Source organism: Alligator mississippiensis, chromosome 1 (assembly GCF_030867095.1).
Source record: "Alligator mississippiensis isolate rAllMis1 chromosome 1, rAllMis1, whole genome shotgun sequence".
Taxonomy (NCBI): domain Eukaryota; kingdom Metazoa; phylum Chordata; order Crocodylia; family Alligatoridae; genus Alligator; species Alligator mississippiensis.
Window position 1 is genome coordinate 179,690,859 of NC_081824.1, and position 27,049 is coordinate 179,717,907.

General features: G+C 45.8%; 1 protein-coding gene across 3 annotated transcripts in view; it reads left to right on the forward strand.

Annotated features, from left to right (window-relative positions):
• The first annotated feature begins 10,115 nt into the window (after positions 1 to 10,115).
• Positions 10,116 to 27,049, forward strand: part of LIN9 (lin-9 DREAM MuvB core complex component) — a 60,012-nt gene continuing 43,078 nt past the window's right edge. Inside the window, exon 1 of one of the 3 annotated variants that reach the window (XM_006268756.4) lies at positions 10,116 to 10,222. In XM_006268756.4, coding sequence (XP_006268818.1) covers positions 10,144 to 10,222 — 79 coding nt within the window. In that variant the 5' untranslated portion in view covers positions 10,116 to 10,143. The remainder of the gene's footprint in view (positions 10,223 to 27,049) is intronic. The other 2 variants (XM_019483109.2, XM_006268757.4) reach the window with 2 other exon arrangements.

The following is a 27,049-nucleotide window of genomic DNA, read 5'->3' on the forward strand; positions in this document are numbered from 1 at the left end:
GGTGTCCCCCCAGGGAACACTTGTTTTGGCCCTTTGACCCTGCACGTGCACACCCTGTTTTCTTATGATTTGTCCCCTGTAATCAGTTGAATTTTTAAAGACTCTGGCCTCCCAACCAGTGGCAGCCCCCTATTTTTAGTGGGCTGGGCCCTCAGCCTTTTAAATTCAAATAGATCAATCTCCTTGGACTGTTCTGTCTTTGGGCTCTTGTTCATGGACTGGCAGAGGTTCAATTAATTCTAAAAGTGGTGCCTTTTGTGACATGGGTATGAGTTCTCTTGAATTCAGAGCAAGACCAGCTCTTCCCACAAGCTCCTCCAGTGCAGTCTGGGATGATTTTTGACCTTCTTAACTTAGTTCTGAAAAACAGGCCCTACTGTTACAGAATCCCATGAGCACATTTGTGCTGCCTAAATAGATAATCTTATTTGTGTGACCTGTTCACAAGCTACAGGTTTTGCGCTGAAATGCATCCTTTCAAATCCCTGTTCAAAGCATCTGTTTTGTATATATAACATAGTTCTCATACTCACCATATGAATGACAAAATGCTTGATTCTATGGCACAATATGGTTCACTCTAAAAGTTGTGGGGATACTTGTTGGTTCCACCACAACCATCAGTGCAAACTACAGCAATTACTGAATAACTAATTTTCAGGGCACAGTTTTTAATATTTATAATCAGTATTGTATTGTTCATCAGCTTTCTGCTGTTTGTTGCTGTGCTGTTTTGGAACAGTGGTTGTGCTGAGACCATTAAGTGCAGCTTTAAAGAAGTATTTGGCAAAATCAGTGGGCCTGTTTTGTCTCGGGGAAGTGCTCCACTAAACTATAAAAACTTCCTTCTTAAGAAATGCTGGCAGAGGTAGAGTTTCAGCCTGGATCTGTTTATTGCATGCCAGTCTTTAGATGACTGAGTGGAAAGAGTAGATTTTCTTTGTAAAAGGTTCTATCCACCCAATGTCTTCAAAAGGGGAGTGTCAAAGTTATAGTTGCATCTCTGCTGCAGCTCTCCCTGGGCCTCTTGGAGAAGTGGGGAATGAAAAGTATGAGAGGTGACAGAACTGCCAAATACAGGAAAAAGAAAATGTTGGAAATGTTAGAGGCAAAATAGCTTTGTACTTTTGGATTTGGGAGGAAGCATTACTGAAAAAGGGAAGTAAACAGTGCAGGTACCCAGGAGGGGAGGTTGAGGGTCTGTGTGTTACCTTTGGACCCAGCTGCAGCTGTCACCTGCTTTGAGGGCAAGAGAGACCTAGCAAAGACCTGAAGGACTAGATGGCAGAGCTGATTCACTGGTGGGAGAAAAAGAAATTGTGACAACAAAGAAGTGTGCTGTAGCTCTACCCCAGTAGAATTTGAGAAACTGCATTAAACTAAAAGGTGAAATTAGTAAACATTTTCTGAGAGAGGCAAGGATTTCTGCCTTTTCTGTTTGACTTCAGCCAATCCTATTACAAGCTTGAACAAAATGCTTATGGGTATCATGTAGTTCCCAATAGATCAAACAGAATTAGTTGAATATTAAAATGTTTCTGAAAAATAAGTCTCAAACTGGCTTTGCACGTGCTTATCCACATTTGCTGTTGTGACCCAATATCCAAGTTGTTCAGTTTGCAGATAACACAATACTTGTAACAGCCTTGCCAGTTCAATGTGGGACCAGAATCATAAGCTTTGTTGTTTTGGTTCTTATTGCTGCTAGTAACCACCATGTTTTGGTCTGATTCTCTCATTAAGTTCCTTGTGACTCCCAGAGCAGTGTGAAGGGCGTTCGCAGTGTCTGCAAATGTAGTTATGCTACCAGAGTTGTATATGAGTGCCTTTGGACATGTATACACTGCAGTCGAAGATGTGCCTGCAACACAGGTAAGAATACCCAAGCTAACTTTAATCTAGGAAGTATGTGTAACATATAGCAACAAAGATGCTGCAGCACAGGCTTCGGAGTGGAGTGTACAAGCCTGTTGGAAGGATCCTGCATCTATATTGGTGTTGCTAACCTTGACAGCCATGTTTCAGTGCTGTAATCTGTACTAGTTGGATAACATGAATACAGGTGTGCCTACTTTCACTATAGTAACACTTTTTAATTACTGTATAGATCTACCCTTAGACTAAATAAAAACCCTCTGATGCTGCAGATCAAAGCAGAATTTAACTCTCTCCTGTAGTTGTACTGGCTCTGCCCTACAAGCTTAGAGACAAAGGGAAGCTTTTAGTATGTTTTAAGATTAGATATGAATAAATAGGTACATGCAGCAGACTAGCTGAGTTCGGTGCCTTTTCTGACAATGATACTTGAAAAGAAAGGAACTTATTTGACATGATTGATTGATGCATGTGATTTGTTCTCCATCTGGAGGGTGGGGAAACTGTTCCTGTAAAGATCTAGTCCAATTTCATAATGTATTTGCAGGGGGAATATTGCCAGACAAGTTACCTGAACTACAGAAGAAGCATTTAAGAATAAATTTAGTGGCTTTGTATCAATTGAGATTGGTGCCCCAGCATATATAGTGCATAGAACAAACACCAATCACCTCTACCTTTTTATAATTTAAATGGACAGGGAGAAAAGGAAGAATCATAGTCCCTGTTTTAGAGAAGTTGAGTGGAGGCATTTAAGTGAAGTGGCTTGTCTGAATTGACATGAAAGTCTGCATCTGAGACAGGAACAGAACCTGAATGACCTCAACAAGTACCTTAACCACAAAATCATTCTTCCCTTTTAAAGCCACTAAACATTGTAGTTTGTGAGCAAGGAGTTTCTCAATTTAGTCACTGCAAAGATAAAGGAAGAGAAACATGTTGTCCTCCAGCAAGTTGTTCATCAAAAACAGAGTTGGCATTTTAAAATCTCTAAGATGTTAAAGCAGGCAGTGGCAAACCTTTCATGTTTGTATAAATCAATGGAGCAAAAGAGGAGAACAAGCCAATGTTTGAAAAAAAAAACCTGTTCATGTGCAGTTTTTAGATCAGAATATGTGCTTTTTTTTTGTGCTTTCATTTTAGAAGATCTCTGGAACCCTGGGCCACGTCCAGGTAAGTGCGGCTGTAGGGTATGTGGCACGCAGATTTGTCTGCAGCACCACATACTGCACATTCAGTTGTTCTCCACGCTATAGAGAAGTTTACCGTAAAGAAGTTCTTCCTTACATCCAACCTGAAACCATCTTCTAACAGTTTATGTCTATTGCTCCTTGTCCTCCCCTGGGACACCCTAGGGAACAGTTTTTCCCCCAGCTCCCAATATTCACCCCTTACATACTTATAGGCAGCAACCAAATCCCTCCTCAGTCATCTCTACCTCAGGCTGAACAGTCCCAGATCCTTTAGTCTTTCCTCATAAGGTTTGTCCTCCAGGCCCGTAATCATTCCTGTGGCCCTTCTCTGGACCCTTCCAAGATTCTCCACATCTTTTTTGAAGTGTGGTACCTAAAACTGGACACTACTCCAGGTGGGGTCTCACCAGTGCCAAGTAGAGAGGAAGTATCACTTCCTTTTAGCCCTGCTCGCAATGCTTGAGCTAATGCATCCCAGTAAGCCATTAGCTCTGTTGACTACAGCATTGCACTCATGGCTCATGTCCATCCTGTGATCAAGCATAACCCTGAGGTCCCTTTCAGCCATCATGCTGGCCAGGACATCTCCTAATTTATATTCATATCACTGGTTACTTCTCTTAAGAAGGACTTAAGATGGCAACCTGCTTCATCATGTTAAGCGGTATATATTAACACAAAAAATCTGTTACTGAAGCGCTTGTGGCTTGTGAAATAGCAAAGCTTAAGAGAATGCTGGATCCTACAACGTTAATACCCTTGCGCTAACTTTTAATTAAAAAAAAAAAAAGATGGGTCTGAATTGCTTCAGTATTTGCAAAAAGATGCATGCAACCTCAGTTAACTGTCTACAGTAGAGGTCTTTCCTAGAAATAATTTTGTTGGCTAATGCTGTTTTCCATTTTCAATGGCCATGTTTCTGATCTGAAAGAGCTTGCAATCAGATGGAAGCATTTTCATTAGAACAGCTGGTTGGTTGAGTGGCTGAACTTGAAGGGACACAGTGGTAAAAACATGAACCTGGTATAATTGAAAACATGAGTTTCATGGAGCACTTTCACAGTTGTTAACCACAGTAGGAAGAACATTAAGGGCATTTAGTAATATGTAGGAGGCTATGGGCTGGGGTTAATTCTGCCTTTGCATTGTCACTAGTATTAAAACTCGCACAACATGTGCAGTCTTTCAAATTGAGCATGTTATATAGCACTAGGAAAAAGGGGAAGTAAGAGTAGATTACACAGCTACTGCTCTGCAGATGGAAGCACAGAGGCATTATTATATTCATTGCAGTGTTTGTTTGAACCATATCTGAAAAAAGGTAGATGGATGGAGGCAGCACAAGGCATCTGATTCTTTTACACAGTGGACCACAGGAAACAGTTCAATTTAGGTGTAATATTTTCATAGGTGGAATAGAAAAGCCTGGGGACAGGTTGTACACACTGTTTAACCAATGCAATGATGCTGACTGCAATGCAGTAAAACCAGCAGAACAGTGAAACTTGGGCCTTGGACAAATTCTCTTTTCTGGTTTAGCTTCTTTACATGCCTACAGTACCAAAATTTGGTCATCTGAAAACTTGTTGGTGTCAGGAGGGCATTATGGCAGCACAACATATGAGAGCTGGCTTTTCTGTGCCAATTGCTCTGCACAATTTTTGTGTGGGAGGGAGGGGAGAGTTGGTCTGGGTGGCAAGTGAGTGTTGTTGTGACCCAGTGAAGCTCAACTTTTGTAGTCCCCAAGCTCCTCTAACTCAGGCCAGGGCTGATTGCCCCTTGCTCCAAAAACTCCGTTGGTGAGCTCTACCAGTTCCATGAAGCTCACCCCTGTGCAGATTGTCTCCTGAACAAAAAAGCTGCTTGCTTGCATTTGTTGGCAGTGGTGCAATTGCAGTGACTGCTTCACAAAGGAGATACTCCACCATTTTAATGTTATTTGTAAAACCCTAGAAGCATTGGTTTGTTTAAAACCATATAATTAGTAGCTTGGGTGCAGCCTTTGAGTCCTGTTCATCTGAGTGCTGCTCCTGCTTGCAAAGCTTGCAAAGAACTTTTTTCCAGCTATTTAGTTGGTCTAATAAAAGATATCACATCTCCTGAAAGAACCTTGCCCGCCTAAGTCCTTAGATCAACATGGCTACAACCAACAATGCTCCTGGTTGTAACATTAGTTGCTGAAAATGACAATCCATTCTCTTTAGGAGCTATCCATTTCCACATTTACCTCCAGCTGCAATTAACTGGGGATGGAGGCACAAAAACCTGTAAAACTGGTCCTGGGATATTAAGTAAGCAAAAAAGATAATGAACACATAGAAAACACTAAAACAATCTCTGTCTGCCCATCAGCCACCACATCACATTTTGGTTTATCTTGCTTTTAATCTGTGAAGGATCACAATGGGCTGCAGGCAAAATATTGTAATCTACCTGCCAATGACCTCTGAAGAAACCAATGCTGATGTTCAGGGTTTTCTTGATCGGGACCTTGAGTGTGAGTCTTCGGAAGGAAATATGGTTAAATTTGCCTCAGCTCATTCTCTAAATTTAGGGTAGGACCTGTCTTCTGTCACCCCAAACTCTCCCTCGATAGGTCATGGTGACTGCAAGACAGAAAAGAATACTGAGAGATTTGTTTAACCAAGTAGTTGTGGTTGCTGAACTAAATGGCATAGGTGTTGTAGGGTTACTTGCAGACAAAATATTATAATTAGGATAAAATACTGGAAGGGAACTCCTGGAGAGTTCACTAGTCTACTATGGATGATGCCACACACAGTCAACTGTTGGTGTCCCCTCCACAAATTTACCAATTTCCATCTTTCAAATGTGTGCCGGGGGCCAGGGGGAGGTGGGGCTGATTGGAAGCTGCTCCAAAACCTCTCTACTCTTAGGAACCTTCTAATTTCAGCCTAGGTTTATTCATTGCCAATTTATACTCACTTGTTTGTGTTCCAAGTTTTTCTGCCTTTGTTCTGCTAGACAAACAAATTGAGCTCTCTTAGTCTCCTCTAATATGCTCTCCCTTGTCTTTATCATCCTAATAGCACTTCTCTGCATCTGTTCTAGTTTGAATTCATCGTTCTTGAACATGGGTAATCAGAACTGTGTAGAATATTCCAGACAAAATCTTCCTAGTTTCTTTTACAATAACCCTAATGCTTCCTTACCTCTACTGGAAATAACTTTACCGATCCATTCTAGGATTGCATTTGCCTTATAGTTGCATCAGATTGGCAGGTCATAATATTTTTGTGACAAACTAATACACCCAAGTTGTCCTCATCAGTTGTTCCCAAGTGATAGGATCCTAGCTTCCAGCTGAACTTTGTTATTAGTTCCCAAGTACGTGACCTTGCATTTTGTACTACTGAATTGTATTTCATTTCTGTTACTCCAATTCTCAAGGTTATCCAGTTCTTCCTGTAAGATATTCTAGTCCTCTTCTGGACCTGAGTTTCCCAGGGCTCAGTCCTCAGGCCTGTGCTATTCAACATCTTTATCAGTGACTTGGAGGTGTACACGGAAAGCACACTGTCCAAATTCATTGATGACACAAAGATGTGGGGAGAAGTGGGCACACTGGAGGGGAGGAACAGAATCCAGCTAGATCTAGACAGGTTGCAGAGGTGGGCGGATGAGAATAGGATGGAATTCAACGCAGACAAGTTCAGGATGCTGCATCTAGGAAGAAGGAACCAGAAACACACCTGTAGGCTGGGGAACACCCCTCTTGTCAACACAGAGGCTGAAAGGGAACTTGGAGTCATTGTTGACTCCAGGATGGACATCAGCCACCAGTGCAATGAAGCGATCAGTAAGGCTAACTGCACCTTGTCGTGCATCTGCAGGTGCATCACAAGCAGGTCCAGGGAGGTGATCCTCCCTCTCTATGTGGCGTTGGTCAGGCCGCAGTTGGAGTACTGTGTCCAGTTCTGGGTGCTGCACTTCAAGAAGGATGTGGCTAGTATTGAGAGGGTCCAGAGGAAGGACACTTGCATGGTCGCGTGGGGGGGTGGGGGCAGCAGGCCAGGCCCTACGAAGATAGACTAAAGGGCCTGAATCTATTCAGCCTCCACAAGAGGAGACTGAGATGGGATCTGGTGGCTATCCATAACTCACCAGAGAGGACCAGCAGAAAATAGGTGAGGCTCTGTTCCCCAGGGCACCACCTGGGTTAACAAGGAATAATGGCCACAAATTGATTGGGAGCAGGTTCAGGCTTGATATCAGGAGGCATTACTTTACGGTTAGAGCTGCCAGGCTCTGGAATGGGCTCCCAAGGGAGGTGGTGCTCTTCCCTACCTTGGGGGTCTTCAAGAGGAGGTTGGATAGATGTCTCACTGGGGTATTATGATCCCAGCACTCGTTCCTGCCCAGGGCAGGGAGTCGGACTTGATGATCTGTTCAGGTCCCTTCTGACCCTAGAAACTATGAAACTATGAAACCTACACTTTGGAGTCACCACACTTTTACTTAAATATCTGGATCATTAATTAAAATACAAACAAGATTAGTCCCAAAATTGATCCTTTAGAAACTCCATTGGTAAACTCCTTTCAGCCTGATATTTTCCTTCTTAGGGTTACCCAGTGTTTTCTTTATCTAGGTCCTTGCTGACCTCATAATTTTTCTCCTAATCCTTATTTTCTCCTGCTTCGCTAATAATTTTTCATGCAGTACTGTAGCATTTACTGAAGCACAGATAAAATGAGATCAAATATATTTAATCTGTCTAGAAAATCAGTTATCAAAAAAAGCTGTCAGGTTACTTTGACATAACCTATTTTTGGCAATCCCATGTTGAATTTTACCCTATTTTCCATTCCCATCCACTTTGGTTGCTCTTTCTCTTAAAATTTGTTTTAAAACTAATAGGAGAGTAGTTGCCCAAATTAAAATTTCCTTTCAACTATAGGTACCATATTTGCTGTTTTCTAATCAAATGGTACCAGACCCAACTTAGTAGACGTATTCAAAAATTTTCTACTGGACCTATTATTTAATGGGCTAGTTCTTTCAGAATTCTGGGAATTACCAGGTCTTCTCAGCTTGAATGCATTAAACCAGGGATCAGCAACATTTTGAGTAAAAAAACCCCACAACCTTGTCTTGGAAGATGTTGGCATGCCAGGGGCAGACATCAGGGAACTGCGAGGGGCCTGATCCTTGTTGTGGCCATGGAGCCCTTGCCTTGGGCCCCTTCCACACCATCTGCCCCAAGGCATGTGTGCACCTGCCTCCAGCAGTGATCCAGGCTGGGGCTCCGCAGAGCCTAATGCAGCCACTTGCAGCCTCCTGGCTGCTTACCACAGCCAGCCTGCGCTCTGCAGGCCCCTGCCACCAACCATGGAGTTTGGGCTGCTTGCAGCAGGTGGTAGGGAGACTGCAAGCACCTGCACTGGGATCCACAGAGCCCTGGCCCAGCTTGTTGGTGGCAGTGGGTGCATGTGCACTTTGAGACGGACAGGGGGGAAGGGGCCCGGGGTTCCCTGCTACAAGGATCAGGCCCCTTGCGGCTCCCCGCTGTCGGCCCCGAGGCACACGTGCCAAGTAAAATGCCTTCGAGTGCCACATTCTACCATGTGTACCAGGGGTTGCCTACCCCTGCATTATACTCTGACTTTTGCTCCCATCTAATTTGAGGTTATTTGCATTTTGATGCCCTCGTTCTTATCTATCTTGCCTTTGCCACAAGGTCATCCTTATCGAAGGAACATCTAACTTTGTTTTGGCCTTTGATTCACGCACACAGCATCCTCAATTTCTGTGTATCCTCATGACCTAGCGGCTCCCTCTAAACTTTCCTTTTTCTCTTTTATGTCATTGAAGAATGTTTTGCTCTTTGTTATATTTGACTCCGGTCAATCTAATTCTGCTTGACTTGGGCGATTCTCACTTTAACCCTGTGCTTCTTGGTCTCCTAGCTTCTCTTCTTCCAGCACTTGTAAGCTTGTCATTTAGTTAGGGCTGAAGTCCCTTCCTACAAGGCCTTTCTGCCACCCTGCGGCTTTGGGAACACAGACCCCTGCCAGTTTTACCATCTCGGACTGAAATAATTTCCAGGCTTCCTTTCCACTCAAGCCATTGAGATCCTCAGTGCAACTGACTTGGCTGACTGGTTCCCTTCGTTTATTAGAGGGAAAGGCTTGTGAAATGGAAAATCTTTATGACAGATGTACTGGAGCTTTATTCTTTCATCACCACTCTTTACTTTTTATTATTATTTAGTATTATTACTATTAATAGTTGTTATTCTCATTGTTACCAATCTCATCCTAGTAATAATAATCCTTATTTGTTATGTACTGTTAGTGTGTGAATTTGGGTCTTGTGGGCGTGTGTAGGAGTGGGGGTCTCAGGTGCGTGTGAGTGAGGGTCTCATGGGGGTGTGTTTGTGTGTAGGGAGCGGGGTCTTGTGGGTGTATGTGTGGAGGGAGCGGGGGTCTCATGGGTGTTTGTGTGAGTGGGGGGTCTTGTGGGTGCATACCTGTATAGAAGTGGGGGTCTTGTGGGTGTGTGTGTAACAGCAAGGGTCCTATGGGTAAGTGGGGGGTCTCAGATGTGTGTATAGGAGTGGGTGTGCAAGGAAGTGGGGGTCTGAGGTGTGTGTAGGAATAGGGGTCTCATGGGTGTGCACATGTAGGTAGTGGAGGGTCTCATGGGGTGTGTATGTAGGAGTGGGGGGGGTCCTATGGGTTAAGCATGTATGGAGTGGGGGTCCCGTGTGTGTGTGTGTGAGTGGGGGTCCCATAGGTGTTTTTCTAAGAGTGGGGGCCTCAGGTATGTGTGTAGGAGTAGGGGGCTCGTGGGTGGGGGGGGGGTGTCGTGTGTGTAGGAGTGGAGGTCTCGTGGATGTGCGCCCGTGTGGAGCGGACCGGGGCTGGCTCCCGGGCCCGAACGGTACACTCCGCTCCCTCAGCGCGCGCTGGACAGACGGGAAGCACAGGGGAGCCGAAGACCACTGCCCGGGGGCCCGGCCCCGCCCCGCGCGCTCGTCCCGCGCGCCGCCGCCGCCGCCCCAGTCAGCTCAGCGCCGCGCGCAGGCCCCGCCTACCGCCGCCGCCCCACAATGCCCCGCGCCAGGCAGCCTTTGAAAAAGCGGCGCGGCTCGTTCAAGATGGCGGAGCTCGATCAGCTGCCGGACGAGAGTGAGTGCCTGCCTGGGCCCCTCGCCGCCGGCCCTGCCTGCTCCCCTCCGCTCCGGCCTGTCCCCTTCCCCTTCCCCTTCCCCTCTCCTCTGGCCGGGGCTGCCCCTGCCCCTGCCCCTGTCCTGGCCCCTGCCCGCGGCATGGGGGGGGCCGGGACCCGCTGCCCTGCGGGGCCCTGACAGCGCCCGGCGCGGCGGGGGACCAGGACCGCAGATGCCCCCGCCGGGCAGGGGTGAGGCAGCGGGGGCTGGGGCTGCTGTGAGCGGGGCTGGACGCGGCCTCCTCCCCCCCCGTGCTACGTTCCTGTGCCCATCCCTGCCCTGTCTGCACCCAGGGCTGTGGCACCCCTGGGTGCCCAGGGGTCCTTTCCCCGGTGCTGTGGGGTGCCCTGCTGTGCTCGTTTTGTTTGGGGGGTGATTTGGGGACAAATCCAGAGGTTCACATTAAGGATGTGGGGTGTCCCTACCTGCGCAGGCTCCACTGACTCTTTGCCACAGTCGGGTGATGCTGGTGTTTGTCTGCCCTCAGGGGGAGGGGAAGATTGTAAGATAAGCTGGCATTTTGCAAAGGGGGATCTTGAGCCTCAGAAGAAAAAAGTTAAGACCCTCTTTCCCCTACCCTCTAGTCTGTATAGACATTTTGCTGTACAGGTGACCAGGTGTAGAAATTGGTGCGGGCACCACATGCTGACCGGACACCACTTTTGGTGCAGCCTGAGCAAACAAAAATAGACTGAAAGGCAGGTCGGCATCTCCAGGTGGGCAGTGCTGTGTGTGGATGCCGCCACCAAAAAAGAAGCAGGACTGGAAGGAAAATGACTTCGTTGATTGAGAAATGACACAAAGTGGTGTTACACCTCAAAAATGTAGCCGATGTGGTGGAGGAGCGTAAGGTTGGAGTGAGCAGCACATAAAGGACATCAGGAATGTTGCATAAGGATTGTGATGGAAACTTCTCTTCGTCACAAGCAAAAGGCCTGAAGGGAAATAGTGTAATGTCATCGGAAGAAGACCCCAGCAGACTTTCCGCCTATGTCAGATGGGGCTGGACTCGATCTCATGAGGTCCCTTCCAGCCCCTCATCTATGAAGCACCTGGGGAACCAATCCGTACATTAAGACCAGTGCAGAGCAGTGCAAGGAGGACACAGTGCCCATAATTGCTTGAACTGCTTTGGCAGATGGGTGGCTCTAAATAAATGGTAACCAGGCAGGAAAGAGAGGCCCGACTTTCTTTTTTTACAAACCAATGAAAACAACTACTTAATATTGGTTTGTTTGGGTTTTTTTGTTTGATTTTTGTTTTGTTTTTTTTCAAATCACTTCTAGGCATTATGATGCACAAACATTTATATTGGCTTTTAAAGTTTCAGAAATGAACTAGACAAATTCATGGATTACAGATCCATTAATATCTTAAACAGAAGAGCTGGGGATGTATCCTCTGGCACCTCTAACCCAATGATGGTGGATGCCAGAGCAGGCATGATAGAGAGATCATGATAGATATACACTGTTCATATGTCCTCCCTCTAAAGCGGGGCTGTCCAGCTTATTGGCTGGGGGCCACGCTGCATACCATAAGGGCCATGGCCTCCCCTAACTTCCCTAGCTACAAACTCCCTTGGCACCATTATGACAGACAGCTTCCTGCCTGTTGCACTCTATAAGTGGACAGATATTCTCTTGTCCCCAGCTGCTATTGCTTGCACAAGCAGGTGGGTGGCCCCCTGCCCCTAATGTCTTTGGCTGTATGCTCCCCTGTTGTGCATGTTCCCTCAGCATTGAAGGCATGCTGTCAGCCAGATGCTCTGAGTCATGCTGTCCTGCACCCTGGGGCAGCAGGAGGAAGTGAAGGCCAGAGAAGAAGGAGGAATCTGGAGACCCTGGCCGCAGTAGCATCCAGAACAGTTAACTGGACAGGGGGAGCCTAGGGGCTGCAATTTACCCTCCCACAGGTCGCAGGCCACCAGTTGGACAGTCCTGCTCTAAAGCATTTGCTGCTCCTGGTGCTGTCACAGACAGGTCTATTTGTTATGCCCAGAGAAACATTAGCCTGGGCCCACCAAGGGAACTCAAAGCCTCCATTAATCAGGGAGGCCAGTAGAGGCAAAGCAACTGATAACTTAGGACAACTAAAGTGGAACATGGACTAGAGTATGAGTCACAGGTTTATAGTGTGTATTCCAAGGGGAGAACACTGATCAGAGTACAGCAGCCAGCGCTTGCCGGTCCTCAAACAAGTCCAAGGAGCTAGTGAATGCCATCCAGTGAAACTTGGACCATGGCACAGGTGCTCAGGTGGGCTGGACTGGTCTGACCCAGTATGGCACCGAGTTTCTATGGCACTTAGAATCTGTGATTCACATGATTTTTCAAGGGGGGCATGGTGCAACCCCTTGCTGAAGAACTGTCATGACCCCAAGGCTGAGAATAATACCATATATAAATAATTCAATTATAAACTTCCACGGTAATGCTGTCACTGTTGTACGAGGTTCAAATTCTTGTTGCTTTTATTTGAAAAAATACCAAGGAAGTAAAAATATCTAGAGGGGCAATAAAAGTAATTAGATGCATGGAAAAATTAATATGAGGAGAAATCTTAAACAATTAGAATTGTTCAGCTAACAGAGATGAAACCTACACTAGGACATGATAGAGGTATATATGAACAAAGGGGTAGGGTAGAGAAGGTCAGCCCTATTTCTAAAGGGAGCCAGTCAAAGTAGAGGATACCATACTCAGACAGAAGATGCAGCATCTGCAGATATGCATCCCATACATGGGCACATTCCTGTATATGTGCAAGTTCCCACATAGATGCACCCAACACGTTCATCTTCATGCATTCACAGAATATAGAGCCAACACCTGAAAGAGGCTCTTTCCCAGTACATCAATATTCACCAAACATGCCTGTATGCTTAATATGCACCTGTGAGTTGCATACATTCTCTTGCGGATGTCCACACAGACTACGTACACACACGCACTAACTTTCAGTCGTCAGAAACAAGCTTTTGGTTTAATTTGTGCAAAGATGTGCATACAAGCCAATTGTCACATGATGAATGTTTCCACATGTGTAGTAGAATATAAACATTACATTTGTACCCACCCCTTCTTGGACATTCAGCCATACATAGATACGAACACAGAAAGTATTCTGTAATCCAGTGTTCCCTAACCAGCGTATCTTGATCCACTGGTAGATCTCGGGGCCTCTTTGAGTTGATCTAAGGCTGGGTTGGGGGCCTGCATGCATGAACGCATATGCCCCAGCCCAGCAGGCCAGTCCACAGGGGAGGGAAGGGGTGGGGGTTAGATTGAGGCCCCCGTGGTAAGGGATAGTGCCGCAGAGGCAAGAGCAGCGGTAAGTTGAGTGGGTCCCAGGTCAGGTGGGACTTACCAGCTGTGGAGGCACGCCCCCAAATAATTTTTTCTCCCTCTGCCTCGATCTGCCCCTCTTCCCTCCCCACAGACTTACTTGCTGGGGGTGGGGAGTGGCAACACACTGTAGATCTTGGGTTGCTTTTCAATGCCAGAGGTGATCTACTTAAAATGGTTGGAGACCACTGCTGTAAACTTATCACTTCACATGCAAATGGCTTTTTTTTCCATTTATTAATACCAGAGGCATGGTGATTATATTGGTAACTATTTTTTTTGTATTCACTGGTGATTTGGTGTGGTATTGATGTGCAAAGGAAGGAGGGAAGAGCTATAGTGTTTAGGAAAATAAGTTTGTGTAGCAGATTTTTATGAACCAAGATGAAATTTTTAGAGAAAAATAAGTCCACCCATTTGTTGTTTCTTATGGGTGCTTAGGGACAGTACATTTTACTGTCCTTGAAATCAGTTGTATTTTTATTTATTGTATAGATCTTCATACTTTTATGTGGCAATTTAGCTCTTGTTCATTTCCTTCCCTTTCAGCAGCTCTTTCCCTAAAAGAAGAAAGGTTCCTGCTTGACTACCATGGTCAGCAACCTACAACACTGTTATTTTCTGTATTCAAATTCCAGTAGTTTTGTATAGATAGCATTTATGGAGCATTCTGTAACTAAAACGACACATGTGCCAAACCAAACCTACTGCATTTAGTAACAATAATCTTAAATGCATACTGTGGTATAAACTCTACTGGGAGGGACCTGGCTAGGTGAAGGTGGATGAAAAAGCATGTAAATAAACCAAATACTTCTAGTGTAAAGATAGTCTGCTCTTTCTCAGAAAATCTGGAGTTAATCTCCCATCGGACATAGGCAGACAAGGTTCTTTGGATAGATGTGATATTATCTTCCTAAAGAACTTTGCCTATCTATGTCCTTAGACCAACATGGCTACAACAAACAACCCTGTCTCCCCTCTGATAGTCATTTATATTTCCATAGGCTTCATTGCTTTTTATTGACCAAGACCATAAACTTCAACCTTAGAAAGCAGTTTGGGAAGACCAGCTGAATATCCTGTGCAGATTAACAAAAAGGCTGAGTAAAATCACTGCAGTGTTTGGAAAAAACCCAGCTCTCCAACTTGAGACAATTCAGTCATATCTACTACACTGCAGTGCCTTTTGACTGTATCAGTTTTGATTATCCTAATTATATTTCCTATAAGCCACAGTCCTCCCTGACCATTGAGAATAGAATCCAGATTCCTGATCAGTAATAAATATTTAACTGCTGACTGGTAAACTGTTGTGTAACCTGTGAGAAAATGTCTGTCAGTATTCTGTTCAGCAGCTGATCCAGAAAGGGGCTAACAGTTCTTCATTTAGTCAAAATTTTGAAGTTGAGTTGGGAATATAAAGGTTGAGGAGTTCAGACTCTGCTACTGACAGAATGGCTGTATGGGATTTGAACAGTAAGAAAATGTATAAGAGAGTGTGTATGTTAAAAACCATGATACTCTAAATCAGAGAGTAAGTCATCAGAGCATATCTTACATTTCGGTCACTTGTGAGAACTTGTACAACTTATTGGTCAGGTGTATTATGCCTCTCCTCTATGTCCGTTTGTGACGAGTCTTGACCTGAAAGTCTGGCTGTTTAACACAAGCTGTAGTGACTTGTTCTTTTACCTCTTAAGCAACAGTTCAGACTCTGATGCCAACCTAGATGGTGTCTGTTATACATCAGCCAGTATGAAACCTGAGCATTGCTTGCTTTGGATTCCCCATCTCTGTTCATTTGGAGGGAAAGCTGCTTCTGGCTTTCCCAATTATCAAGAAAGACTGCAAGCACATACTGAGTGAGACTCCTTCAGAGATCCACTCCTGCTGACCAGTTCTGTTGCTGCTGCCAAATATGGCAAGCAGGTCTTGAAACTTCCTTTCTGCATGTCTACAGTTTTATGTCTACTGATTACTAAATCCCTCACAGCCTTTCTCACCCTTCAGGAAGTCTGCCAGAGCTCAGTAACCTACAGCCAGATCCAGCCTGCAAAGGGTTTGGATCTGGCCCATAACAGCAAGGGTTGGGGCTGGGGTGGGAAGACAGGAGAAATATCAGCAGCATGGACACCAAAGCATTCGTGTGCACTGCTTTGCCTTTTCCCCTCCCATCCCCGCTGTCTTCCTCTGCTTACCTTTACCACTGAAATTTCTTCCTTTGCAAGGCTCTGGCATGTGAATCTGTAGTACTTTGTGGCAGTGATGAACAGAGACTGCAAGATCCATGCACAAGAGAGAGCTGGGAGAGTGGGCTATCAGCTGTCCTCATTGGCACCCGAGTTTGCAAGCACTGGCCTGCTGGCTGTAAAGTTTGCCAACCTCTGGCTTATGCAGTAGAGTTTCTCTCATTTCCAGGCTCATACAGTTCCTGATTTCCCTGATCCTTGGGAGCTGTCCGGTGAGGTATGCAAAGTCTTTGTAAAAAGCAGTGAAACAAACTATTTTCACTGAAAGTTAAAATTTCATTAGGACACACTCTCATAATGTTAAATATGATAAGATATAATGTTAAATAATGAGGATTTTGTATTTCTCATCCTGTTCATGTTGTCGTGTTATCAATAACATTTCAAATATTTAATTTTCATCTCCAGCAAATATCAAAAACTAATATATACTGTATTTTCATCTATTTTGCACTCTTACTCAGAAGCTAATAAGCAAGGTCAGACTCTGGTATCTGGCTGGAACATGCCACTCTTGCACATTCCATGCATCTGGAAAGTTAATCTGCTTTAACTTTGCTGAGATTGTCATTGATGTTTTGCATTGGAGTACAAGTTTAATGCACTTGGGTAGTAAAATATGTGAAGTATTGGGGTGTTATAGAGAATGTTATAGGCATTATGAATGTGGCATGGAATACAGGAGACTTCCTTAACCTTGTGTTTCTATGCTTTTCAAGTTTTGATGTATTGAGTATATCCTGCTTCAAATTTAACTGTCACTAAATATAGTTTGTGTTAATAGAATATTAGAAGTGAAGAGGAAGTGTTTTAGTCAGTGTTGGAACCAGGACTTGCTATATTACTTTGAGAAATAATTTCAAAGTTTAAATGACATACCCAGCCTGTAAAATGGAGGATTTACCTAAAAATATTGTTGGAAATTGTTAAAGCAGTGTGTAATGTCAGTCACTGACACTTGTAGGATTTAGGACTCCGTATCTTCAGTCATGTGTATAGATTCATAGATGTTAGGGTCGGAAGGGACCTCAATAGATCATCGAGTCCGACCCCCTGCATAAGCAGGAAAGAGTGCTGGGTCTAGATGACCCCAGCTAGATACTCATCTAACCTCCTCTTGAAGACCCCCAGGGTAGGGGAGAGCACCACCTCCCTTGGGAGCCCGTTCCAGACCTTGGCCACTCGAACTGTGAAGAAGTTCTTCCTAATGTCCAATCTAAATCTGCTCTCTGCTAGCTTGTGGCCATTGTTTCTTGTAACCCCCGTGGGTGCCTTGGTGAATAAATACTCACCAATTCCCTTCTGTGCCCCTGTGATGAACTTAAAGGCAGCCACAAGGTCACCTCTCAACCTTCTCTTGCGGAGGCTGAAAAGATCCAGTTTCTCTAGTCTCTCCTCGTAGGGCTTGGTCTGCAGGCCCTTGACCATACGAGTTGCACTTCTCTGGACCCTCTCCAGGTTATCCGCATCCTTCTTGAAGTGTGGCGCCCAGAATTGCACACAGTACTCCAACTGCGGTCTGACCAGCGCCCTATAGAGGGGAAGTATCACCTCCTTGGACCTATTCGTCATGCATCTGCTGATGCACGATAAAGTGCCATTGGCTTTTCTGATGGCTTCGTCACACTGCCGGCTCATGTTCATCTTGGAGTCCACTAGGACTCCAAGATCCCTTTCCACCTCTGTGCCACCCAGCAGGTCATTCCCTAAGCTGTAGGTGTGCTGGACATTTTTCCTCCCTAGGTGCAGCACTTTGCATTTTTCCTTGTTGAACTGCATCCTGTTGTTTTCTGCCCACTTGTGCAACCTATCCAGGTCTGCCTACAGCTGTTCCCTGCCCTCCGGCGTGTCCACTTCTCCCCATAGCTTTGTGTCATCTGCAAACTTGGACAGAATACATTTGACTCCCTCGTCCAAGTCACTGATGAAGACATTAAAGAGTATCGGTCCAAGGACCGAGCCCTGCGGGACCCCACTGCCCACACCCTTCCAGGTCGAGACCGACCCATCCACCACGACTCTTTGGGTGCGACCCTCTAGCCAATTTGCCACCCACCAGACTGTGTAGTCATCCACATCACAGCCTCTTAACTTGTTCACCAGTATGGGGTGGGATACCGTATCGAAGGCCTTCCTGAAGTCTAAGTATACGACATCCACCCCTCCTCCTGTGTCCAGGCGTTTCGTAACCTGGTCATAGAGAGACTAGATTGGTCAGGCACAAGCTACCTGCCACAAACCCATGCTGGTTTCCCCTCAGCATAATTTGCCCTGCCAGGCTCTCACAAATGTGAGCCTTGATAATTTTTTCAAAGACTTTACCAAGGATGGAGGTGAGACTGACTGGCCTATAGTTGCCCGGGTCCTCCTTCCTCCCCTTTTTGAAAATGGGGACCACGTTAGCCCTTTTCCAGTCCTGTGCGCCACGAGCGTTCGAATATTCCCGCCAGTGGCTCTGCAGTGATGTCGGGCAGTGCCTTCAGCACCCTCGGATGGAGCTCATCCGGGCCTGCCGACTTAAAGGCATCCAGTTCTTTCAAGTGCCTCTGCACCACCTCAGGATCTACGTATGGAAGTCTGGCACCTTGCTGCTGCCTCTCTACAACCCCAGTGAGAGACTTGTCGTGCCCCTCACTTAGGAACAATGAGGCAAAGAACTCGTTGAGTTCAGCCTTGTCCCCCCTGTCTGTCACCAATTGTTTCTGCCCATTTAGCAGGGGTCCTATTCCTCCCTGGGCCTTCCTTTTACTCGCTATATATCTAAAAAACAATTTCTCGTTGTCTTTTACTTGGGTTGCCATCCTCAGCTCCATGGTAGCTTTGGCCCGCCTAACTGCCTCCCTACAAGCACGAGCAGAGGCGGTATATTCATCTTTAGTGATCTCACCCTGTTTCCACTTTTTATGTGCTCCCCTTTTGGCCCTTAGGCTGCCCTGGATTTCTCTGGTCAGCCAGGGAAGCCTCCTGGCCCCTTTCCCTCTTTTGCCTCTCTCGGGGATTGTCTTGCTTTGTGCCCGAAGGATTGTTTCCTTAAGGCACATCCACCCTTCTTGGGCTCCCATCCCTTCAAAACTCCTACTCTGCAGTGCGTCCTTGACTAATCGCCTGAGTGCATTGAGATCAGCTTTCCTAAAGTCTAGCACTTTCACCCTACTAGTTACCTTACCCACTCGACATCTTATGTTGAATTCTATTATTAGGTGATCACTGTCTCCCAGATAGCTACCGATCTGGAGGTCCCCTATCATGTCATCCCCTGTTGCCAATACCAGATCCAGTATGGCATTCCCCCTAGTGGGACTGTGTACCTCCTGTGTCAGGTGGAGGTCCTGTACACAGGTTAGAAACCTGCGTGAGTGATGGGACCTTGCTGTCTGCGTCTCCCAGCAGATGTCCGGGTAGTTTAGGTCCCCCATGACTACCGCTTCTTTAGCTTTTATGGTCATTAGCATTTTATAGCTCATTAGTTCATGTGGATTTTCAGAAATTCATTCTCAGTCAGCTTTTCAGACATTTTGCTCAGGATGGCAAGATGGACTTAAATTCTACCACAAGATTCCTGGGGTTTGCAACACACTAGAAACTGCATCAACTTCATTTGTGCTGGAAACCTTAAAATGAGCTTTGGAAATTATTACAGCACAGTAACTGTTTGATAAATTTAATTTTTTATATACTGTCCAGGGGTATAGGTTGTACCCGTGTTGGTCTAAGGACATAGGCAGACAAGGTTCTTTGGGTAAATCTGATATCTTTTATTAAACCAACTCAAAGATCTGGAAAAATTCTTCTTAGCATGCTTTTGGGTTTAAAAACCCTTTTGTGACACTGAGGAAGCATCTGCAGTTGGTGTGCGCTCTTCCTGGATGGAATGAAGTTGGTGTGCTCTTCCATCCAGAAAGAGCACACACCAACTGCAAATGCTTCCTCAGCCTAAACGTTTTTAAATCCAAAAGCCAATAAGAAGAATTATTCCAACTATTTGAGTTGATCTAATAAAAGATATCAGATTTACCCAAAGAACCTTGTCTGCCTATATACTGCCCATACATTTCAGTGTTTGATATACCAGTGTTTTACTGTGACACTGCACAAATGCTCTAGCCATGGAATACGACTCACTAGTCAGGGGGCATTTAGAATTCCTGACCTGGAGAGGGAGGGGCAGCTTGGAATTGTAGAAGAAACAAACAGGGTGTGTATTTAAATGAAGTAGTAAATATTGATGCGCTCATTTTTCTTAAATGTAATATGCCATTGAAATGAACAGGACCTCACACCTTTGATTTCTGTCAGTTTGCAGACCCAGGAAGACAACAATGCAATATTGTATGCACATTCCCATTTTAAAGATTTTCGTGACAGTCAAGGGGGCTAGAAACCTTTTAAAGAAAACTTACAGTTTGGCGCACAGATCTGGGAGAAGAGGATTCTATAGCAAATCATACAGTAGAACAGGGGCGGGCAATTATTTTGGGCAGAGGGCCGCTTACCCAGTTTTGGCAGGCTGTAGAGGGCTGCATGGGTAGCCCTGCCCCTTGACAGGTGCCCCATCCCCTAGTCACCATCTTGGGACCAACGTCCCAGTGTCTTGGGACCAATGTCTTAGGGCCAACACCGGCGGGGCGCAGGCCGGCAGGGGTCAATGGAGCTGGGCTGGGCTGCACCAGCAGTGAGGGGAGAGCTGGCCTGGCTCTCCATAGAGTCCCTGCCAGCTGGGACCCTGTAATCCTAACACCCTGTTCTGGCCCCCGCCAGCACTGGCTCCAGGACACTGGTGTGGGCCCTGTGCTCCCACTGGCTCACCACCCACTCACACCCAGTCCCCCCCAACCCCACGGTACAGGTGGGGGGCAGCGCACAGCCCCGAACTCCTGCTCGCCAGCAGGGAAGAAGCTGGTGCTGAGCATGGGGAAAAGTGGCCCCTTGCCTGCCCCATGGCTGGCGCCCCGCGCTGCAGGCGCTTACAGCCTGCGCGAAACTGTATGGAGCAGGCACATGCAGCCTCATACAGGCTGCAGCGTAGGGTGCTGGCCATGGGGCTGGTGAAGGGCCGCTTTTCCCTGCGCTCAGCACCAGCTTGTAACCCACCCTGCTGCCAGCCTGGCAGTGGGGCCGGGTTACAAGCTGGTGCTGAGCATGGTGGGGAGAGAAAGCCCCTCCCTGCCCCATGCCCTGCACCCCACACTGGAGTCACTTGCAACCTGCCTGGGGCTGCCTGTGCTTGGTCCAGACAGCCCCATGTGGGCTGCAAGCGACTGCAGCGCAGGGTGCTGGGCATGGGGCAGGCAAGGGGCTGCTTTTCTCCATGCAGGGAAGGAGCCCAGGGAAAAGCTGAGCATGGGTGGTGGGGGGGGGGGGAGCGCCCCACTCCTCCCCCTGCATGGGGCTGTCCAGAGTGGGCACAGGCAGCCCCATGTGGGCTGCAAGCAGCTGCAGCATGGGGCATGGGTGGGGAGGGGCCGCTTCCCCTCCCCCCATGCTCCTTTCTTGCCTGGGGTCATAGATTCATAGATGTTAGGGTCGGAAGGGACCTCAATAGATCATCGAGTCTGACCCCCTGCACAGGCAAGAAAGAGTGCTGGGTTTAGATGCCCCCAGGTAGATGACTATCTAACCTCCTCTTGAAGACCCCCAGGGTAGGGGAGAGCACCACCTCCCTTGGGAGCCCATTCCAGACCTTGGCTACTCTAACTGTGAAGAAGTTCTTCCTAATGTCCAGTCTAAATCTGCTCTCTGCTAGCTTATGGCCATTATTTCTTGTAACCCCCGGGGGCGCCTTGGTGAGTAAAGCCTCACCAATTCCCTTGTGTGTCCCCATGATGAACTTATAGGCAGCCACAAGGTCACCTCTCAACCTTCTCTTGCGGAGGCTGAAGAGGTCCAGGTGCCCTAGTTTCTCCTCATAGGGCTTCGCCTGCAAGCCCTTAACCATATGTGTGGCCCTTCTCTGGACCCTCTCCAGGTTATCCACATCCCTCTTGAAGTGCGACACCCAAAATTGCATGCAGTATTCCAGCTGCGGTCTGACCAGTGCCTGATAGAGGGGAAGTATCACCTCCTTGGTTTTGTTCGTCATGCATCTGCTGATGCACGATAGAGTGCCATTAGCTTTTCTGATGACTTCGTCACACTGACGACTCATGTTCATCTTGGAGTCCACTAGGACGCCAAGATCCCTTTCCGCTTCCGTGCCTCCAAGCAGGTCATTTCCTAGGCAGTAGGTATGCTGGACATTTTTCCTCCCTAGGTGCAGCACTGCATTTCTCCTTGTTGAATTGCATTCTGTTGTTTTCCGCCCATATGTCCAACCTGTCCAGGTCTGCTTGTAGTTGTTCCCTGCCCTCCGGTGTGTCCACTTCTCCCCACAGTTTTGTGTCATCTGCAGACTTGGACAGAGTACACTTCACTCCCTTGTCCAAGTCACTGATGAAAACACTGAAGATTATCGGTCCAAGGACCGAGCCCTGTGGGACCCTACTGCCCACACCCTTCCAGGTTGATACCGACCCATCCACTACGACTCTCTGGGTACGACCCTCTAGCCAGTTCGCCACCCACTGGACTCTGTAGTCATCCAGGTCACAGCCTCTTAACTTATTCACCAGTATGGAGTGGGATACCGTATCAAAGGCCTTCCTGAAGTCTAAGTATACGACGTCAACCCCTTCTCCTGCATCCAGGCGTTTTGTAACCTGATCATAAAAAGAGACTAGATTAGTCAGGCATGATCTACCTGCTACGAACCCGTGCTGGTTTCCCCTCGGCATAATTTGTCCTGCCAGGCTCTCGCAAATGTGAGCCTTGATAATTTTTTCAAAGACTTTGCCAAGGATGGAGGTGAGACTGACTGGCCTATAGTTGCCCGGGTCCTCCTTCCTCCCCTTCTTGAAAATGGGGACCACATTGGCCCTTTTCCATTCCTTCAGGACCTGGCCCGTGTGCCACGAGTGTTCAGATACTTCCGCCAGTGGCTGCGCAGTGACGTCAGCCAGTGCCTTCAGCACCCTCGGATGGAGCTCATCCGAGCCTGCCGACTTAAACGCATCCAGTTCCTCCAAGTGCCTCTGCACCATCTCAGGGTCTACGCTTGGTAGTCTGGCATCCTGCTGCTGCCTCTCTACAATCCCAGTGAGAGCCTTGTCTTGCCCCTCGCTTAGGAACACTGAGGCAAAGAACTCATTGAGGAGTTCAGCCTTGTCCCCCCTGTCCGTCACCAGTTGCTTCTGTCCATTTAGTAGAGGTCCTATTCCACCCTGGGCCTTCCTTTCACTCCCCCCCTCCACTTACCTGAGCTTCCCGCACTGAGGCAGCCCAGAAACCGCAACTGGGGCTTCCAGCTGGGGGGCGGGGCCAGGCAGGCCCGCTGTTGTTGGAGCCCGCCAGGCTTTCCCCGGGTCCTAGGCAGAGAAATATTAATTTTCTACATTTTTTTAGGGGCCTCGTGGGCTGTATTTTGCCCACCCCTGCAGTAGAAGACGATTGAATACTGAGAACCCTGATTATATTTCCTTCAAAAGCCCTGCTCTGTAGCAGTAAAAGCATTTCAGATATTAGTCATTGAATTTATATATTTTGGAGACTGTACTATACAAAATATGGCTGGTGCCTAGGAATTAGTGTTCCAAATTTAGGAAATGAAGGCATTTTCTTTCTAATTAATTCCACCTGTCTGTCTTACCCTACTAGCACTAGCAGTGTAATTTGTAGAGTACCATTCTGTAACATTATTGTAAATAGGATGCTCTTCCATTACCAGGGTCCTTGGAGTGCTGTTGCAATCTTTTGATTGCTATGTAAGTCCATTAAAAAAAGCAACCATTTTATTCTGTTGTGAAGTATGGGTCATTGCTGCCAAAGAGATAGGAGCTACAGAAATAGATAATGTTTTGCAATACACAGCTGCCAAAATGTGTGGCATATTTGTATGATGTCAAGTAAGTGTTTTGCCCTTAAAAATATATATTTATTAAATCTTAAGTAGGAAGGCATTTAACATGCTCACATGGTATTATTTGTATCGGTTAGCTTATAATCAAAACTTGACCTAGTTTACCTGGATTGAGAATGTCCTCCACCATTCTAAATGCATTTGATCAATCAGTCCTCTATCATAATTTTAAAGTCTACTCTTTTTGAACCACCCAGGCTAAACTTATTTTTATGCTCTTGTTGTACATACTTTTGACTTTGAGTAGAAGCTGCAAAGCTGCAGAGTCGGGACCAGTTCTGATGTCATTACTGTAATGCTGGTGCATAAGCAGGGAAGTAGTATTGTCATTTTGCTTATTCACAGTGATTTTCTTTCTTATTAAATGTGTTTATGTGACAGTCTTAGTCATCCTCCTGTATAGATACATTCCTAGGAACAACATCATAGGTTCTTCACCTCCCCTTATGTCTCCTCCCAGTGTCTCAACCACTTTAGTGAGAGAAAAGTTCAGTTTCCTAGAATATCACTCACGATATTCCCACTAAATGAACAAAACTGTTATAGATATTATTAACTTTGGTGATTAGAAGAAGTGGCCTGCATTAGCATTTATCATAAGTAGCTAAAGCTAAACAGAGACTACCTAGCTACAGGTCACTGACCAGTCATGAAATTGTAATACCTTTAGCTTCTACCAATAGCACCAGGTAAAGGTATGTATTTTTTCTCATATTTCACCTAATTACAGTATCCATAGTTTTGTATTCTTTATAGATTGCAGTTTACAGAACAGCTGAATCACCTCACCTGTGTACCTGCCACATTTCTTAACAATGTTTATAGCTGCATTCTGAGAAAATATGGTCATCCAGTCTATGTTGTCTGAGTAGGACGGGCACCTTAGAACATGCCCAGGATGCCAGCCCAAGAACACTTGGAGCAGTTCACTTCAGGAGAGCGTAGTGCAGGGGCAGGCATTTATTTTGGGTGGAGGGCCGCTTACTGAGTTTTGGCAAGCCATTGAGGGCTGCATAATAGGCAGCCAGGGGCATATAAATATTAATTTTCTAAATTTTTTAGGGGCCCCGTGGGCCAGCTAGAATGGCCTGGTGGGCTGCATCCGGCCCCTGGGCCACATTTTGCCCACTCCTGGTGTAGTGCAATAAAGATCCATGAGAAGAACCAGCCAAATTGGTTGCACTAGCACACTAAGGTGTCCCATCTGTGACCAATGAGAGGGAAAAACACATTTAGCAAGTTACAAAAAAACAAGACTCTGAGGCCTATGATAAGTGAAATGCTGAACTATCCTGGCAAACAGAAGTTTACAAACAAAAAGCCATCTGCCATCAAACTGATGCCTGGGGAGCCAGCTTTGTGCCCAAAAGGTTATCTAACTCTCCCAGCTATATAGTTGGTCTAGTAAAAGATATATCACTGAAAAAGTCTTTGTCTGTTGTATATTTCCTGGGCTATCACAGCTACAACAAAGCTCTAATCTACAGAAAAAAATACAGTAATTCTTAAATGCTGACAAACCCCTATGTTATCATTTATATTGGAAGCCTTTTATAGACTTAAGTCCTTTTAAGTTCTCTTACCCCTGAAGCAGAGGCAGTTCTGTCAGCATCTAGCCCTCCTTGATATTACCTCTTCCTCTGGAATGAGCTGGGTTTGGCAGAGGCCACAGACCACTCCCATCAGTTTAGGCTTTCCCACAGAATAATTAACCACACCATCTTTAGAGCCAAACCTATTGTTAATTACACCACAACTTTTAAATGAGTTTGTAATCAGTGCCAAAATCATTGCTGATCAACACTGGATTTAACATGGGAAAGGTTTTGTGTCCTGTTGTCAGACTGAAGCAGCTTCCTAAGTTGGTGCATGTGTGTGTGCAAGCATACATTATCAGAATTTATTAAAATAGTAAAAGGTAAAAGTTTTTTAAAATAACACCTTTAAAAGGTAAAAGTATTTTTTCAACTTACTATTACAAATAATAGAGAGTTTAAAATATTTTGTTTCACGCCAAACTGTTTTGTTTTAAGAAGCACTTGTTTGTATTCCTGTCTAAAAGAAGTGTAAGACCAGCTGTGGAGATGGATTAATATAAATTTCAGCCTGCACTAGTTTGTTTCATGTTGGTACAAGCCAAAAAGTACATGCTACCCATGCTCCATGGTTCCTTGTTCACATCTCATTAAGACACTTTGCCTGTAGTTGGTTTGGTTGTTATAGCATTCCTGGGCCAGAAGAAGGGGAAGTTGATCACTATTCAACTTGAACTGTATTTGTTTGTTCATTTGTTTTGAGTGGGGGAGCAACTGAGTCTGCTGCATGCTTCTATTAGCTCAAAGACCCTACCTCATATGAGAGCTGCCTTGCTTTCAGAGAAACTGTACTTTCCTTTTTAACCCATTAATGTTGCTCATGGATCGTTTTGAAGAGATGTTTTACGTCATTGTATAAGGGCTCTCCTTGGCTGAGAGCAAAAGCCAGAAACTGAATTTTGATGTTGCATGAGATATCAGAAGGCACCAACATCGGAGTTAACAGAACTGTCTCTGGGTCTCATGCTGAATGTAAGAACTGCCATACTAAATCAGGCTGTCTACTCAGGCATCCTCTCCTTCGTTGTAACCAATGCCAAAGCATTACCAGGAAAACATGTGAAAATCCTCATAGTAGTTGTTATAGAGTAAAATGCCCTAAGAGAATGTTTCCTCCTATTCTGTCCATTGGTATTTGGTTTATGACTCAAAGCATGAAAGTTAGCATCCATTAATGAAAAAAATATTATCATATGGCATGTGACTGTGGGTGTTTTCCTTATCCCCACTAATCCCTTTTGGACTCTTCCTAAGCTCTGGGCCTCAATGGCTTGGGTTTATTTTTGTCACATATTTTGTTATGGTCTGTTTTGCATGTGGGGTTTGTTGTTGTTGCTAGAGTATTTTATCTGGTTTGAACTTTATTTTTTTGTTTCAGTTTCATTATGTGTCCATTCCCCGATTCCTGTGTTAGTGGAGGGGGGAGGGGAAAGGAGTGCCACGTTTACCTGTTCTGTGCTACTCATTATTTTTTATATTTATATCACATCCACTTCCCCCCCCACTCCCAAATTAAATAGATTCAGTATCTTTGCATAGAATTTTTTTCACACATCTAATGGATCCCTTCTGTTTCTGCTTTTCTCTTTTATTTCTCTTTTTGGGATAGTAGTCAGAACTAAACACACCTTTGGTTAAGTT